Source organism: Dendronephthya gigantea, unplaced genomic scaffold, assembly GCF_004324835.1.
Source record: "Dendronephthya gigantea isolate DGI-Jeju-01 unplaced genomic scaffold, DenGig_1.0 000913F, whole genome shotgun sequence".
NCBI classification, from domain to species: Eukaryota; Metazoa; Cnidaria; class Anthozoa; order Malacalcyonacea; family Nephtheidae; genus Dendronephthya; species Dendronephthya gigantea.
In genome coordinates, this window is record NW_021163923.1 from 823 (window position 1) to 18,678 (window position 17,856).

A 17,856-nucleotide genomic window follows, 5' to 3' on the forward strand; every position below is an offset into this window, starting at 1 on the left:
TTTTCCCTTCCCTTTTCTTTTCCTTTCCTCTCCTCCCCTTTTCCCCCTTTTCTCTTCCTTCCTTTTCCTTCCTCTCCTCTTTTCTTCCTTCCCTCTTCTCTCCTTCTCCTTCCTCTCCTCTTTTCTTCCTTCCCTCTTCTCTCCTTTCCCTCCCTCTCCCCTTTTCCCCTTCCCTCCTTTTCCTTCCCCTCTCCTTTCCTTTTTCCCTTCCCTTTTTCCCTCCTCTTTTTTTCTTCTTCCTCTTTCCCTTCTTCTTTTCCTTCCTCTTCCTTTCCTTTTCCTCTTTCCCTCCTCTTCTTTTCCCCCCTCCTCCTCTTTCTTTTCCTTTCCCTTTCCTTTCTTTCCCCCTTCTCTCCTCTCCTCTTCCTCTCCCTTCCCTCTCCTTCTTCTTTTCCCCTCTCCCTCTTCTTTTTCTTTCTCCCTCTCCCTCCTCTTTCCTCTTTCCCTTCCCTTTTCTTCTCTTTCCTTTCCCTTTCCTCTCTTCCCCCTCTCCCTCTTTCCCTTCCCCTTCTCTCCTCTTTCTCTTTCCTTCCCCTCTTTCCCCCTTTCTCCCCTCTCCCCCTCCCCCTCTCTTTTTTCCCTTTCCTCTTTTTTCCCCTCTTCCCCTTCTTCTTTCCTCTTTTTCTTCTTTCCCTCTCCCTCTCCTCTCCTTCCTTTTTTCCCCTTCCCTCCTCTTCCCTTCCCCTCTCCCTCCCTTTTCCTTCCTTTCTCCTTTCCCTCTCTCTTCTCCTTTCCTTTCCCTCTTTCTCCCTCCTCCCTTCTTTCCCCCTTCCTTTTCCTTTCCCCTCTCCTTCTCCCCTTTCCTCCCCTCTTTTTTTTCCTCCCCCTTTTTTTTCTCCCCTCTTTTTTTTCCTCCCCCTTTCTTTTTTCTCCTCCCCTTCTTTTTTTCTCCCCTTTTCTTTCCCCCTCTTTTCTTCCTCTCTCTCTCCCTCCCCTTTTTTTCTTCCCCTCTTTCCTCCCCCCTTCTTGCTTTTCTTTCTTCTCTTCCCCTCTCTTTCTTCTCTTTTTTTTCCTCCTCCCTTTCTCTCTTTTTTTTTCCTCCCCTCTTTCCCCTCTTTTTCTCTCCTTTTCCCCCTTCTTCTCCCCCTTTTTTTCTTTTCCTTTCTTTTTCCTCCTCCTCCCTCCCCCTTTTCTTCCCCCTTTTTTCCCCCCCTTTTTTTCTCCCCTTTTCTTTCCCTTTTTTTCCTCCCCCTCTTTCTCCCCTTCTTCCTCCTCCCTTTTCCTTCCCTCTCTTTTCCCTCCCTCCCTTGTTTTTTTCCTTCCTCTCTCCTCTCCCTTCCTTTCCCTTCCCCCCTTCTCTTCCCTCCTCCCTCTCCTTTTCTCTCCCCTCCTCTCCCTCTCCCCTTCCCCCCTTTTCCCTTTTCTCTCCTCTTCCCCTCTCCCCTTCCCCCCCTTCCCTCTTCTCTCCCTCCCCTTCCCCTTTCCCCCCTTCCCTCTTCTCTCCCTTCCCTCCCCCTCCCTCCCTTTTCTTCTTCCCTCCTTTTCCTTCCCCTCTCCTTCCTTTTTTTTCCCCTTCCCTTTCCCCTCTTCCTTCCTTCCTTTTCCCCCTCTTTTCTTTTCCCCTTTCCCTCTTCTTTCCCCTTCCCCTTCCTCTTCCTCTTCCTTTCTCTTTCTTCTTTCCCTCCTCTTCTTTTTCCCCTCCCTCTCCTTTCTTCCTTTTTTCCCCCTTTTCTCTCTCCTTCCCCCCCTTCCCTTTTTTCTCTTCCTCCCTTCCCTTTTTCCCTTCCCCTCCTCTTTCCTTTTCCCCTTCCCTCCTCTTTCCTTTCCCTCCTCTTCCCTTTTTCCCTTTCCCTCCTCTTCCCTTCCCCTTCCCCCTCCTTTTCTCTTTCCCTTCCCCTTCCTCTCCCCTTTTTTTTTCTTCTCCTCCCCTCTTCTCTTTCCCCCCTCTCTCTTCTTTTCTTCTCCCCCCTTTTTCTTTCCTTCCCCTTTCTCTTTCTCCTCCCTTTTTTTCTTCTCCTCCCCCCCCCTTTTTTTCCCCTCCCCTCTCCTTTCTTTTTTTTCCTCTCCCTCCCTTTTCCCCTTCTCCTTTTTTCTTCCCCCCTTTTTTCTTCCTCCCTTTCTTTTCCCTCTCTCCTCTTTCTCTTCTTTCCCCCTTCCTTTTCTTCCCTCCCTTCTTTCCTCTTCCCCCCTTCTCTCCCCTCTTCTCCCTTTTCCTTTTCCTCTCCCTCCTCCTTCCTTCTCCCCTCCTTCTCCTTTCCTCTCCTTCTTTTTTCTTCCCCTCTCCTTCTCTTTCCTCTCCCTTCTCCTTCTTTCTCTCCCCCTCTCCTCCTCTTCCCCTTTCCTCTCCTTCTTTCTTCCCCTCTTCTCCTCCCCCTTTTCCTTTCCTCTTTCTTTTTTCCTCCTCCCCTCTCCTTTTCCCCCCTCTTTTCCCTTCCTCTCTTCTCTTTTTCTCCTCTTCTCTCCTTTTCTTTCTTCCCCCCCTTTTCCCTCCTTTTCTCTCTTCCCCTCTGCTTTTTTCCTTCCCTTTTCCTTTCCTTTTCTCCCCTCCCCTTTTTTCTCTCTCTCTTTTTCTTCTCCCTTTTCTTTTCCCCCCTTTCTTCTCTCCTCTTTTTTTCTCCCTTCTTCCCCTTCCCTTTTTTTCCCCTCATTTTTCTTTCCTTCTCCTCCTTCCTCCCCTCTTTCCTCTCTCCCCTCCCCCTTTCTCTCTCCCTTCTCCCTTCCCCTCTCCCTCCCTTCCCTTCCTTCCCCCTTCTTCCCTCTCCTCTCCTCTCCTCTCCTCTCCTCTTCTTTCTTCCCCTCTTTCTCCTCCTCTTCCTTCTCCTCCTTCTTCTTCCTCTCTTCTCCTTCCCTCCTTCTTCCCTCCTTCCCCTCCCTTTTCTTCCTTCTCTGTCCTGTCTTCCTTCCTCTCCCCTTTCCTTCCATTCTCAATTTCCCTCCAACATTTCCCCAACCTTTCCCCTCAATTTTACCAATATTTTTCCCCACTTTTTCCAAAACTTTTCACACTTTCTTCCAATATCTTCCCAACCTTTACACCACTATTTCCCCAACTTTTCCCCAACTTTTTTCCAACTTCTTTCCAACTTTTTTCCAAATTTTTTCCATCATTTTCCCAACATTTTCCCATCATTTTCCCAACATTTTCCTAACATTTTCCCAACAATTTCCCAACATTTTCCCAACATCTCCCCCACATTTCCCCACGTCTCCCTAACATCTCCCCAACATCTCCCCAACATTTCCCCAACATTTCCCCAACATTTTCCTAACTTTCTCGTGTTTATTTGGGGAATGGTTGAATGCTGGACGAAATGTTCATCAATCTCTTGAAAAAAAAGATTTAAGTAAAATAAAAAACACCACTCATTATCGAAAGAGGCGAATAGTCGCAGGGTAACGACAATGGTGTAGCAACTGGTAAGTTGGTGGTGGTTCGAATCTTGCATCGGGAAAAAATGTTTTCGTCACAACCCGAAAGAAAAGAGTATTTTTTATTGGCTTTCGAGTGAGAATTTCGTGTTACTGTTGGAAAGTTTTGGTAATTAGCTGCCTGAAAAAAAGGGCTTAATTATGTCCAAGGCTTGATGAAAAATTAGTTCAAAGTTTACAAGTATACATACGATGTAAGCACGTGGATGTTTTGTAGGTCCGCGTAATTTACTACATCTGCGACTTGTATGTACGTAGGCATATGATTTATGGACGTGCACGTTTTGGACCTTCGGGTACGTTCGCTATATATACACTATCCGCCAAAACGAAATTTTCCATTTTTCACTTTGCTTTTTTTTTAACAAATCTAAATGCTATTGCAAATGCCAGATGATCAAACGCAAATAGAATAGCAAAAAACGCCACGCAGTCGCAGTGAACTAATATGGTCATGGTTAAATTTCAGTGCGCATGTGGAACACTCCCACAATCACCCTGAGCTATGTCACATATATACTAGACATTTTTAATGAGATGTTGTGGTGTTGTGTGCTCTTCTCTTCTGAGGGTTTTCGGTTGTCATCTTTCCTTTCTTGACCCTTCTTTTTTGTGGTCACTTCTGGCAGACGGTCATGAAATTTTGGGCTCTGCGATTTCAAAAAATATCAGCCAAAATTCTTGTGATTTGGCTGAACATTTAATACAACTAGTAGAAAATGATGTAGAAAATATTACCGATGTTTCTACAATCGAAAATTACGATCCAGTTACGACGAATGTAGAAGGTCTAGATCAAATGAACGTTGAGAGTCATGAACAAACTTCGGCGGTCAACATGCGACAGCGAGGCATATAGTCGATTTAGAGCAAGGTGTTGTTAAGAAAAGAAGGAGAAAATGTGGTAGCTGCAAACCGTGCCTGAGGAAAATAAATTGTGGCGAGTGTAATTGTTGTTTGAATAGAAAGACAAGTCATCAGATATGTAAGCTTCGTAAATGCTCTAAGCTCAAAATGAAATCAAGCTGTATGGAGAACGAGTCGGGTACCGTCGCCTTTCAACACCCCGCACAGCAAGCAATTCTAATAGATAGTTCAAATATCGAGAAATTAGGACATGCGAAAATAAATCCTGAGAAAGCAAAGGGGAAACTGCAGTCACGCCTCTGCAACGGTAAAGCTGCAGAAATTTGCATGGACACGGAGAATGCGCTTTACAAATCCCCTCTGGGACTGATGGAATCGGAACAAAGCCATACAACGGAAATTAGCACAGAGCACAATAATGTTCGCATTCCAAATCGTTCCCCTGTGACACCACTGGAACCAAAATATAATGACACAGGAAATGCAAATAATAAGCCAAATCTACCTGAATTGGATGTTATGGCGTCTGAAATCAAAGAAAAAATGTGGGCTTCTATTAGTCAACAAAGTTTATGCGATCAGATTAGTAAAATCTATGACGAAATCGTCCATTTTAGAAGGAACATTTTTAATATACCCTCCGGCAGAGCGGGAAAAGATTTCATTGCAGAGTTGACTTATTGGCTAAAGCAATTCAATTCCAATTCTGATCTCAATTCGATTGCATTGAAAGCCTTTATGGTGCTTCCATCTTTGATTCTCCAAAAGCCCTCGGCAACATCAAAGAGCAAAGAACACAGCACAGCGATAAAACGAAGATTAACCCTATGGAAGCAAGGGGACTTGAATCTACTAATGAAAGAAGTGAGATTTATACAAGATCGATTCTTATTATCAAGAAAACCCCGCACAGTAAATGATATCTCCAGAGTTTCCGCCAGATTGGTAATGCAAGGAAAACTATCCGCGGCGATTAAATTTCTGGATAAAGAAAGCTCCCCGGGTTTACTAGATCTTTCGCCGGAAACTTTGGAAGCTTTGAAAGAGAAACACCCGGCAGCCAGTGATGTAGAGGACGAATGCCTCCTAAATGGTCCCGTAGATCGAATCGCGTCCAATATTTTCGACCTCATCAATGAGCAGATGATTTATGACGCAGCTTTTAAAACTAAGGGCTCAGCTGGACCGTCTGGTATGGACGCAGACATATACCGACGAATTTTATGCTCAAAGAATTTCAGTAACGAAGGTAAGATCTTAAGAGAAGAGATATCAACGATGACCAAAAATCTGTTGAAATTATGCTACCATTCATCCCTGTTAAAAAGCTACACATCCTGTAGGCTAATTCCACTAGATAAACATCCTGGAATTCGACCAATTGGAGTGGGGGAAGTGCTGCGAAGAATAATCGGTAAGACAGTAACTTATTCTTGAGAGCATAGATAAGGGAAGCAGCGGGGCCATTGCAAGTTTGTGCAGGATACAGTGCTGGGGCCGAGGCAGCAATACATGCCATGCCATGTTTTTGAGGAAGAAGGGACTGATGGAATCCTATTAATTGATGCGACCAATGCTTTTAACCAAATGAATACAGCGGTAACATGCACAATTTGAATAACCTGCAACAGAATGTCCATATACATCATTAACACCTACAGATGCCCCTCCAGGCTATTCATATGTGGGGGAGGTGAGATTTTGTCGCAAGAAGGTACCACCCAAGGGATCCTCTAGCTATGTCCTGGTACTCAATTAACACAGCTATAATGATTCAAAGTTTGAATTGAACATACCAGAAATCAAACAAGTATGGCTGGTTGATGACTCAGCGGGAGGAGGAAGATTGACACATTTATATAATTGGTATAAGCATTTGGAAGAGAAGGAAAGAAATACGGCTATCTAGTAAATGGTCCAAAGTGTTGGCTGATAGTGAAGACGCAAGAACTGGCCAAAGAAGCAGAGCAGATCTTGGAGAAGAAGTTAAAATTACAACAGAAGGAAAACGCATTTGGGTGCTGTTATAGGATCAAAAGAATATAAAGATGAGTATTGTAAAGAAAAATTCAAGGATGGGTACAAGATATCTCATCACTCACGGAAATCGCGAAAAGCCAGCCTCATGCAGCCTACATTGCCCTTACGAAAGCATACAAATCAAAATTTACCTACTTCATGCGAACAATTGAGGCCTTCGAAGAGTACGTAGAACCGATACATGAAACATTGAATGACATTCTCGTACCACAATTTTTTGGTCAAGAAGAACCCCTTGCGAGTGCTTCGTGAACTTGTGGCCCTAACGTTAGCTCAAGGGGGATTAGGCGTACCGAATTTGAGAATAGAAGCTCCTTTGCAATATGCAGCCTCAAAATTATTTACTAATCAACATGTAAATTCAATTAAAGCAGAGTGAGGCTCTGGAACCGATAGAGCAGTCTATAGATGATCTGAAGCGAATGCAGCAAGCAAACAAAGCGGAAATTATTAAGTCAAGAATGGATAACATTGATGCAACACTTTCTCCAGACCTACTGTTCTTGGTAAAGCAATCCCGAGACAAAGGAGCGAGTTCCTGGCTAAATGCGATTCCACTCAAAGATCAAGGTCTAGCCCTCAATCAGCAAGAATTCAGAGACTCGTTACGAATGAGATACAATTTAACTTTGAACGATTTACCAAGTCATTGTGCGTGTGGAGATCGCTTTAACATCAATCATGCCCTCTCTTGTAAAAAAGGTGGGTTCGTGGCACAAAGGCACGATGGAATCCGTAATTTGCTAACAGCGCAACTGGATAAAGTGTGTAAGAATGTGGAAATTGAGCCTCATCTTCAACCCCTTGATAATGAGAGATTTGACTTGAGATCGGCCAATATAAGTCCCGAAGCGAGATTGGACATGAAGGCGGACGGTTTCTGGCTACGTGGAGCTACTGCATTTTTTGACGTAAGAGTAACGCATGTAAACTCCCGATGTAACCAAGGCCGGCCAACCCAGAACACTTTTAAGGAACACGAGAACGAAAAGAAGAGAAAATACCAACAGAGAGTTTTAGATGTTGAAATGGGCTCCTTTACCCCACTTGTTCTTGGAACCAATGGTGGAATGGGGTCTGAATGCCACAAGTTTCTTACTCAGCTGGCGCAGAAATTAGCAGCAAGAGACCATGAACGTTATGCAGTTTTCATAGCTTGGTTGAGAACCAGAATCTCTTTCGAAATTCTAAGATCGGTACATGCGAGTGTAAGGGGATCTAGATCACCTTTCTATAGAAAAGAACTTGAAGTGGTAGACGATTTTGGACTAAATGTTAAGATTGCAGAGGTTTTTTAAAGTTTCTTAAACTTTAACTTTACGTGCGAAGTACTCCTTTTCTATAAAAATTAGGAAGAACAACAATCATTATGACATTCGAAGAGTTTAAACAGCCCATTGGAAAATGCATGGTGATTAGAATAGTTAATTTTGATCTAGTTTTATTTAAAATTCTTTTAAATAAGTATATAGTTAATTTGAATAAATAGAATTATGTGACTGTCTTCTCTCGGTGCTGCCTATGGCGGTATCGTTGGAGATCCTTCGGGATCTTTCTAAAAACTCTCCTCTCTGCTACCTCAATTAGGGGCGCGGCGGGGGTTTGTTATTCTTCCCCAAAGTGCCCCCGGGTTGTGGTAGCAACCTCTTTTGTCTTCCTTTTTAATTTATGATCAGTCTAATCAATATATGCAAATGAATCTTATTATAAATATGAGAGCCCAACATATAACATTTAAGAAAGCCATCAAAACAATTGAAGTTTAAAAGTAATGATGACTTTCTTTAAGGTTATATGTTGGGCTCTCATATTTATAATAAGAATCCGTTTTCCGCCTGGCAAATCTCTAGCTACGATATATGCAAATGAAGTTTACGTAATCGTATCTATGATGTAATAATTTATGCTGAACCTAACACATGCGCAGTTCACGACGAGCTTCTCTCTCGATCTATTCAATATGGTGGTCAATCAAGAAATGTTTTTGCTTGCAAAAAGATCGTAAATTGTTGGCGCTACAAGCTCGGAAAGGTATTGAAAATATTCCCGTCTCTTGCTTTATTCTTTAAGTGTAATCTTAAGCGATATAAAGCTTATTCGAATTCGAATAAGTGGAATTTAACATGTGGAACGATTACAGCTGATTGCTTTTACTCATAATTGATGGTTTACTGTGATGACTACCAGCTAGTAATGGACAAATATTGCGTGGAATTATGTGAACTATTAACCCACCTTCTGCATGTTCGCCTTTTATCATCTGATTACTTATAACTTTTACAAATGAGTAAAACTTTTCAACTTTTGATATCTTATAGATTGTAAATGAGATCAGGCTTTTATCAGCTCACAGAATAACAAGGTATATTTATTAATTTTAGAAATTGTGCATCAAAAATTGTCTGCCTAGAACTGAACAAGTGTTGCTAAAGATGTATGGATTAACTGCAGTTGGTATATATTGCATTTTTAGAAGGAAGCATCCAAACAAATTCATTTGTAACATGGTGGATAACAAAGTCCTTTCTTGAAAACCTACTTCAGTCATTTTACGGTGAGTTTCTTACATAAATATAATCAAATATGATTTTCGTTTGGGCTTTCCTTTTCCTTTGTATTATTCCAAATGAGCTTGATAGGTTATTGAATATTGAGTAACTTGTGTCATAGTATTACAGCATTTTACGGACTCCATTTGATTGCACTTATAAATGATGCAATGAACGGTCTCTATCATATAAACGTCTGAAACTACTCCCTTCAACATATGTTTGCATTAGGCATCTGTGTCTAATAAATGCCTCCTCCGAATCAAAACACTAGGGGCCGGTTGTTCGAAAGGCTTTTAGCTTAAACGGTGGATAACCCAAGTTTAAAAGTACTCTAACAGATCTTGTGAATGAATGAACCTGCATCTTACGCATTAAATATGTACTTCCATTGACAATTAAACTATTTACATCAAAATATTTCAGCTCAGTTGTTCAATAAATAGATGATTTTGTTTTCCATTTTGAACTTAATCGTCCCAGTAATGTTTAATGTCCCTAGTGTGGTTGTGTTTCAGAGTATCTTGGTTATAATGTTCAATTTTAATTTGTAATTTAATTGTTTTGTTTTGGAAACATTCACAAACAGTTTGCACAAACTTTGACAATGAGGAAATTTTTGCAATAGGCAAATGCACTAAATTGCGACTTTGAAACACATGGGAGACTTTTTAAGTTTACATGCACAAACTGCATTAACTAACACTTGATGCTGTATGTATTAGAATGGCATCACAAATTATTGATATTTAGTCTTAGTGGTATTTTCACTTCTTCAAAATATGGTGGTGCTAATGATATAAATGCCTCTCTCTATTAAATGCTCTCTCTAGAATTGGCAGATTTCATTAAGGTGGTGTTGGTCATTGAAAATGTAGATTTACCCTGTTTTAAAAATTTAAGGAGTCGATTAGCTTGTTTCATTGTTCTGTATAATTAATGAAAAACTTTTTTAGTTTTTCTTAGCAAGCTAAAATTGTCATTCCCTTTACTTTCGTGCACGATAATTCGAAAAATAATAAAGGTAACTTGATAAAATTCTCATGGTTTATTCTAAAGACAATTGGCCGGGACGTGAACCATTCAGTCTACGTAAAATAGGGACTGTTTATTTTAGATAGATCATAGAAGTTTTAAATATATAGCCTGTAAAATGTTTTGGAAAAGTTTTATTTATTTGAGGTTCAGCTTGGAGGCAAAAATATTTAGAACTAAAAAAAGCTAATGCTGTCATTTTAGCGTTAAAACCTAGTTTGTTATCTTGTTTGCAAAAATCGTCTATTTGCACCATTGGGTGTGTTTGTTCTGGGTAACTATAGCAATTGAAATTTTCTGCAAGTCTTGTTTACTCAGAGCAACTTGACTTGCAATATGTCATGAAAAGATTTTTATATTTTTCAAAATGAAAATGAAAAAAAATTAATGACCTAGACTTAAAAGCCCCAGATGTTTATTGGATCATGTACAATATGTTAGTGCTTCAGTTGATCTCTGTACTCTTTTGTCTCTGTATATCTGATATCTGTACTGTATCTTTATTGGTATTATATGATGAAAATGGGAGCTCTGGATGGTTATGCAAATTGTGGGAAATTCCAAATTGATTTTGTGGGCCATCCTTCCAGGTTTTCCAAAAAGCCTGAGTAATTGATTGCACTGGGAGTCTTAGCAATAAAAAAGTGCTGACTGAGGAATTTTGTGCAAAGAGCAAGGATTTATGAATTTACAAACATGAATTTTGAAACTTGTTCTCATAGGTTTAGAGTTTTGTTTTCTTCTGGGGGGCTTAAACTTTAGATACATGATATCTAGCTAGCAACACTTTCTGACATTAGATAAAATTAAATAGAATAAATTTCCTCTTGATATATAGTTGCATCGGTAGTCATGGTTCATATGGCCGATAGGTGGAGAAAATATTTACCAATGATTTTGACCTGTTGTGGGTAGAAAAGCTAATGAAAGATAAAATGAACAAGCTGCCATGTATTTTATGATTTTACAAGCTGCCATGTATTTTATGATTTACAGCTTGAAAATTCTGTATTTCGCAATTGCTTTTCCGAGTTGCTCGATATATTATAATATCAACTATAATAATACCGTTTCATGTGTATATAAAGATCTTTTTTGAAAGATTCAACATTGCTCTGATGCAATTATTACTTTTTGGCAAATTTTTAGGGGGCTGAGGCCCCCCAGTAAGATTTCTTGGGGGGCCGAGCCCCTCAGCCCCCCATATTCTATGCCTATGCTTGTTCTCATGATTATTTACATGGAGAAAGAATCAAATAAATCACTATCACAATTAATTTTAAATACAATAACTAATTACCTAAAAATATTGAATGTATTGAAAATATTGATCGTTTTAGAATTTAGACATGCAGTATCAATAATATAAAATTGTACGGTAAATTGTGCACAAATCAGGGGGGGCATTCGGCACGCCCAGTACGCGAAAAACCGGGTAACGAGGATAGATTTCGGAGAAGAAAGGCGAAGGAAGGAAAGCCCGGAAATTTTTAATTTTCTATGTTTTAAAGAGAAACTATAAAGTTATTTTAATGAAGTGAAGCTTGTTGAGAAAAAGATATTCCGATTATAAGTATATCTAGATATATATCTTATAAGCGTATGTTTTTGTTTGCTGCCTTTTTTAATATGACTTCGTCCTCGCGCATCGAATGTTGGAATTTTCTGAATATTTTTTCGGTCGATTTCTTTTGCATTAGTTCAACGTTTTAGAGTAAGAATGTTTGTTATGCCAAAGCATTTATTTCACGTAAATGACGTTCATTTTTTCTGCTTTGTTAGATTAAAAGTCCAGCGAGAAATGAAGTGAAAGGCGATTTGAAAACCACGAGGTAAGGCAGTAAGCCGCCATTTTATAAATTTTCGTATTTTTTAATAGTGTTGTTTTTGTTTTATTTTAACATTCCATGCCCCAACCGAACACTTCAGTAAGGGTGCAGTAGTTTTAAGAAAGATTTGTGGTTTAATTTTATTAAAAAATCCGCCTTCAGTCGAGAGGCGAGAGGAATGGCGAATTATTTCAGACCATGTATTCGGTGTTTGACATAATTGTGGGACCTGTGTTGCCAAATTAGTTTGTATTTTGAAACATTCGATTAAGTGCTAAGAAAAGAAATGGAAACTAACTCTTTAAAGCCCGTTTTTGTTTTTGCCAAGGCAGGTTGATGCATGTAGTTTGATATATAAGAGGGGTAGCACCATTTAGTAGCCTTAGAATGAGGGGAAGTAGAATTGTTTAAACGTTGATTCAATGTTGTTTTATCAGAGTCTGATGTTAATATTTTGTGTTTCAGATTGTTTTTGCCAATGTTTTGATCTGAAGGCTTAAAGAACCATTTTTACAATATTGGAGATATGTAGTGGAATAAATGCCTGGAAAGACAATTATTGTCTGACAATATAAACTATAAATTGAAACCGGAATGCAATGATAAGAAAGGGAAATATGGAATAAATGCCTGGAAATACAATATAAACTATAATTTTAAACTGGAATGCAATGATAAGAAAGGGAAATAAACTATTGCTAAGTCTAAAGAACCACTGAAGCTGAAGAATTGAGATACAACAATCTTTGACTGACTTTAGGTGTAAGACGTTCGCCCAGCTATTGTAGACCGCATGGAATCGATTCAAGTCCTTTAAAAATTTGTGAATCAAGATGAGAATGAACTTAGTGAATCTGTAATTGCTGCTATATGTTTTGGCTAAAATATAAAAAAAACTGTTGTATGTCTCCAAAACAAAGGAGCTTATATTTATGATACCAAAAAGAACAGGGTGTTTGACATCAGAAATACAAAGAATTCGGCACACAGAGACAATTCACCTTTTAAAACGAAACCAAAAAACTAGAAGCAAAAAACAAATTGTGCTTCAAAACAAAACTAGAATGCACTGCTTTTAAAAGGTTGAAATATAGGAAAGGACAACTTTTTTCTAGGCGTTTAGTGATTCGTTTATGTAACATCGCTCACGATGATGTTCGGAGTTGATCGGCATGTTGTCGTACATTATCATACCACGTGATCTGCTAAGATCACATGGTAATTATTGCCTATGAAACTAATCTCAACGTTAAAAAAAAATTTCTTTAGATTGGTGGCGATCGAAGGTGGACAGCAAGATCGAAGCTCAGCAAGATTGAAGATTGTTCGAAGAAGAAGGAGTTCGCCGTTGACTAAAAGGTGGGTTCCGGCGATTATATGCGTAATCTGCGGTTGCTTTGTCCGACCCCAGTAGGGGGACCGTTTGCCTAGAGCGTTTTGGTCCCCCGCACGCTGCTAGTTCCCACTTGTAGGCCTTTACACTAATCTACGGGAAGGCCGTAGGCCTTCCTTAAGGAGTACAGTGTAGCTGAGCCGAACCCTTTTTTTTCGTTGTATATAGGTTTATCTGAACAGCTAGTTGTCAAGATGAATGCGAAGACTCGCCCGGCCAAATTCAAAATGGCGATGCCAAAGAAAACCATCCACCTGGACCGTTCGCAGACCTTTCTGGGCAAGATTGTTGTGCTGTCTGGTCAAAGTTAAGTATTTTACTTTGATGTTTGTGTGCCTTCGGCTAATTGTTGGCCAGAAATGACAAAAAGCCATATACAATATGAAATATTCTGCGTACAAGGTTATCTAAAATTTCGAACTTAATTCTGCCTGCAATGATGATAATTTTTTACTGAAAATTTATGTCATGAGCAACTTCCGCACCTATAGACTGAAGCAGAACTGAACATTTTGTCATTAACGTTTATCTCAACAGCCAGTTATCAAGACGAACGTCAAGAGAACAGTTGAAATAGAAAATAGAAATCAGTTCAAGACTCGCCGCTGCCGAATTCAAAATGGCGATCCCATACACGTGGACCGTTCGCGGACCTTTCTGAGCAAGATTGTTGTGCTGTCTGGTCAAAGTTAAGTATTTTACTTTGATGTTTGTGTGCCTTCTGCTAATTGTCGGTCAGAAATAACAAAAAACCATATACAATATGAAATATTCTGCGTACAAGGTTATCTAAAGTTTCGAGATTAATTTTGCCTGCAATGATGATAATTTTTTACTGAAAATTTATGTCTTGAGCAATTTTCGTACCCATAGACTGAAGCAGAACTGAAGATTTTGTCATTAACGTTTATCTCAACAGCTAGTTATCAAGACGAACGTCAAGAGAACAGTTGAAATAGAAATCAGTTCAAGACTCGCCCGGCCGAATTCAAAATGGCGATGCAAAAGAAAACTATACACGTGGACCGTTCGCGGACCTTTCTGAGCAAGATTGTTGTGCTGTCTGGTCAAAGTTAAGTATTTTACTTTACTGTTTGTGTGCCTTCTGCTAAAACTAGACAATAATTAAGGTAGTTATAAATGCAATTTTTATTAATAATGTCCTATTATATTAAAGATTTTCCTTGGTCAGCATTGGAAGTGAACAAGATTTCTGGACAGAGGTAATTCGATTGTTTCTTCTAAATTTATATTAGCCTTGCAGCTGAAATTCTTGTCACTACCTTGTAATACATATCAACTGCCTGGGTATGTATTTTGTTATTTCAATAGTATAAGAGGGAATTTGCTGCAACTAGGATCTTTTTCATGAAAATTGTCAGTGCGGTCACAATTTGGTTAAGATTGCTAAGTGAACTTTGCTTCTATACTCACTATGTGTCACCAGTAATAAATTCCTGTGGTGGTCTTGAAGTAAATATAGCAACCATAGTTATATATAGAAGGATGAAGTAACCATAGATTACCTAACCAAAAACTAGACAGTAATTAAGATAGTTGAAAATGGAATTTTATATTAATAATGTCTTTTTATATTCAAGATTTTTTGGACAAGAGTGCAACATTAACTGTGGATATGAACTTTACTTTCAAATGAACATTGGAAGTGAACAAGATTTCTGCACAGAGGTAATTCGATTGTTCCTTCAAAATTTATATTAGCCTTGCAGCTGAAATTCTTGTAGTGACTTTGTAATACATATCAACTGCCCGGATATATATTTTTATTTATTATAAGGGGAATTTGCTGCAACTACGATCTTTTTCATGAAAATCGTCAGGCAGTCACAATTTTGTTAAGATTATAAAGTGAACTTTGCTTCTATACTCACTATGTGTCACCAGTAATAAATTCCTGTGCTGGTCTTTGAATAAATATAGCAACCATAGTTATATTAGAGGGATGAAGTAACCATAGAATACCTGACGAAAAACTAGACAATAATTAAGATAGTTGAAAATGGAATTTTGTCTTAATAATAACTTCTTTATATATTCAAGATTTTCCTTGATCAAGAGTGCAACCAGCCACATTAGCTGCTGTGGATATGGACTTTACTGTCAGAGGAAAATTGGAAGTGAAAAAGATTTTTGCAGAGGTAATTTGATTATTCCTTCAAAATTTATATTAGCCTTGCAGCTGAAATTCTTGTAGTGAACTTGTAATATATATCAACCGCCCAGATATATATTTTTGTTTATTATTTAGTATAACAGGGAATTTGCTGCAACTAGGATCTTCATTGAAAATCATCAGGCAGTCACAATTTTGTTAAGATTATAAAGTGAACTTTGCTTCTATACTCACTATGTGTCACCAGTAATAAATTCCTGTGCTGGTCTTTGAATAAATATAGCAACCATAGTTATATATAGAGGGATGAAGTAACCATAGAATACCTGACGAAAAACTAGACAATAATTAAGATAGTTGAAAATGGAATTTTGTCTTAATAATAACTTCTTTATATATTCAAGATTTTCCTTGATCAAGAGTGCAACCAGCCAAATTAGCTGCTGTGATTATGGACTTTACTGTCAGAGGAAAATTGGAAGTTAACAAGATTTTTGCAGAGGTAATTTGATTGTTCCTTCAAAATTTATATTAGCCTTGCAGCTGAAATTCTTGTAGTGACTTTGTAATATATATCAACGCCCAGATATATATTTTGTTATTTAGTATAAGGGGGAATTTGCTGCAACTAGGATCTTCATGAAAATCGTCAGGCAGTCACAATTTTGTTAAGATTATAAAGTGAACTTTGCTTCTATACTCACTATGTGTCACCAGTAATAAATTCCTGTGCTGGTCTTTGAATAAATATAGCAACCATAGTTATATATAGAGGGATGAAGTAACCATAGAATACCTGACGAAAAACTAGACAATAATTAAGATAGTTGAAAATGGAATTTTGTCTTAATAATAACTTCTTTATATATTCAAGATTTTCCTTGATCAAGAGTGCAACCAGCCACATTAGCTGCTGTGGATATGGACTTTACTGTCAGAGGAAAATTGGAAGTGAACAAGATTTTTGCAGAGGTAATTTGATTGTTCCTTCAAAATTTATATTAGCCTTGCAGCTGAAATTCTTGTAGTGACTTTGTAATACATATCAACTGCCCGGATATATATTTTGTTATTTATTATAAGGGGGAATTTGCTGCAACTAGGATCTTTTTCATGAAAATCGTCAGGCAGTCACAATTTTGTTAAGATTATAAAGTGAACTTTGCTTCTATACTCACTATGTGTCACCAGTAATAAATTCCTGTGCTGGTCTTTGAATAAATATAGCAACCATAGTTATATATAGAGGGATGAAGTAACCATAGAATACCTGACGAAAAACTAGACAATAATTAAGATAGTTGAAAATGGAATTTTGTTTTAATAATAACTTCTTTATATATTCAAGATTTTCCTTGGTCAAGAGTGCAACCAGCCACATTAGCTACTGTGGATATGGACTTTACTGTCAGAGGAAAATTGGAATTGAACAAGATTTTTGCAGAGGTAATTTGATTGTTCCTTCAAAATTTATATTAGCCTTGCAGCTGAAATTCTTGTAGTGACTTTGTAATACATATCAACTGCCCGGGTATATATTTTGTTATTTATTATAAAGGGAATTTGCTGCAACTAGGATCTTTTTCATGAAAATCGTCAGGCAGTCACAATTTTGTTAAGATTATAAAGTGAACTTTGCTTCTATACTCACTATGTGTCACCAGTAATAAATTCCTGTGCTGGTCTTTGAAGAAATATAGCAACCATAGTTATATATAGAGGGATGAAGTAACCATAGAATACCTGACGAAAAACTAGACAATAATTAAGATAGTTGAAAATGGAATTTTGTCTTAATAATAACTTCTTTATATATTCAAGATTTTCCTTGGTCAAGAGTGCAACCAGCCACATTAGCTGCTGTGGATATGGACTTTACTGTCAGAGGAAAATTGGAAGTGAACAAGATTTTTGCAGAGGTAATTTGATTGTTCCTTCAAAATTTATATTAGCCTTGCAGCTGAAATTCTTGTAGTGACTTTGTAATATATATCAACTGCCCGATATATATTTTGTTATTTATTATAAGGGGGAATTTGCTGCAACTAGGATCTTCATGAAAATCGTCAGGCAGTCACAATTTTGTTAAGATTATAAAGTGAACTTTGCTTCTATACTCACTATGTGTCACCAGTAATAAATTCCTGTGCTGGTCTTTGAATAAATATAGCAACCATAGTTATATATAGAGGGATGAAGTAACCATAGAATACCTGACGAAAAACTAGACAATAATTAAGATAGTTGAAAATGGAATTTTGTCTTAATAATAACTTCTTTATATATTCAAGATTTTCCTTGATCAAGAGTGCAACCAGCCACATTAGCTGCTGTGGATATGGACTTTACTGTCAGAGGAAAATTGGAAGTGAACAAGATTTTTGCAGAGGTAATTTGATTGTTCCTTCAAAATTTATATTAGCCTTGCAGCTGAAATTCTTGTAGTGACCTTGTAATATATATCAACCGCCCAGATATATATTTTGTTATTTAGTATAAGGGGGAATTTGCTGCAACTAGGATCTTCATGAAAATCGTCAGGCAGTCACAATTTTGTTAAGATTATAAAGTGAACTTTGCTTCTATACTCACTATGTGTCACCAGTAATAAATTCCTGTGCTGGTCTTTGAATAAATATA

The 17,856-nt window shown here is 38.1% G+C and overlaps 2 protein-coding genes and 2 long non-coding RNA genes across 9 annotated transcripts; 2 read left to right on the forward strand and 2 right to left on the reverse strand.

The window, feature by feature from the left end:
* Positions 1–288: 288 nt before the first annotated feature.
* Positions 289–1,218, reverse strand: LOC114544706 (octapeptide-repeat protein T2-like; the record flags this gene model as incomplete). The annotated part of the gene is made up of 2 exons (XM_028563270.1): positions 289–810; positions 1,150–1,218. Coding segments are annotated over 2 exons (591 nt in total), but the record flags the coding sequence as incomplete, so codon positions are not given.
* A 764-nt stretch (positions 1,219–1,982) lies between these two features.
* LOC114544704 (octapeptide-repeat protein T2-like) lies at positions 1,983–2,588 on the reverse strand (the record flags this gene model as incomplete). Its single annotated transcript, XM_028563268.1, has 2 exons — positions 2,452–2,588; positions 1,983–2,370 (listed from the first exon to the last, which is right to left on the reverse strand). Coding segments are annotated over exons 1-2 (525 nt in total), but the record flags the coding sequence as incomplete, so codon positions are not given.
* A 4,089-nt stretch (positions 2,589–6,677) lies between these two features.
* LOC114544705 lies at positions 6,678–13,658 on the forward strand. Of its 5 annotated transcripts, none has more exons than XR_003690520.1 (7): positions 6,678–8,307; positions 8,595–8,638; positions 8,750–8,830; positions 11,643–11,692; positions 12,155–12,545; positions 12,959–13,048; positions 13,251–13,658. It is a non-coding gene; the product is annotated as an uncharacterized LOC114544705 (long non-coding RNA). The 5 variants fall into 5 exon arrangements; XR_003690521.1 differs by having other exon boundaries at positions 6,680–8,307; positions 12,155–12,449; XR_003690522.1 differs by lacking the exon at positions 12,155–12,545 and having other exon boundaries at positions 7,893–8,307; positions 11,643–11,700.
* A 1,071-nt stretch (positions 13,659–14,729) lies between these two features.
* LOC114544707 lies at positions 14,730–16,598 on the forward strand. Of its 2 annotated transcripts, none has more exons than XR_003690524.1 (3): positions 14,730–14,771; positions 15,621–15,718; positions 16,565–16,598. It is a non-coding gene; the product is annotated as an uncharacterized LOC114544707 (long non-coding RNA). The 2 variants fall into 2 exon arrangements; XR_003690525.1 differs by lacking the exon at positions 14,730–14,771 and adding an exon at positions 15,199–15,241.
* The last annotated feature ends 1,258 nt before the right edge of the window (positions 16,599–17,856 follow it).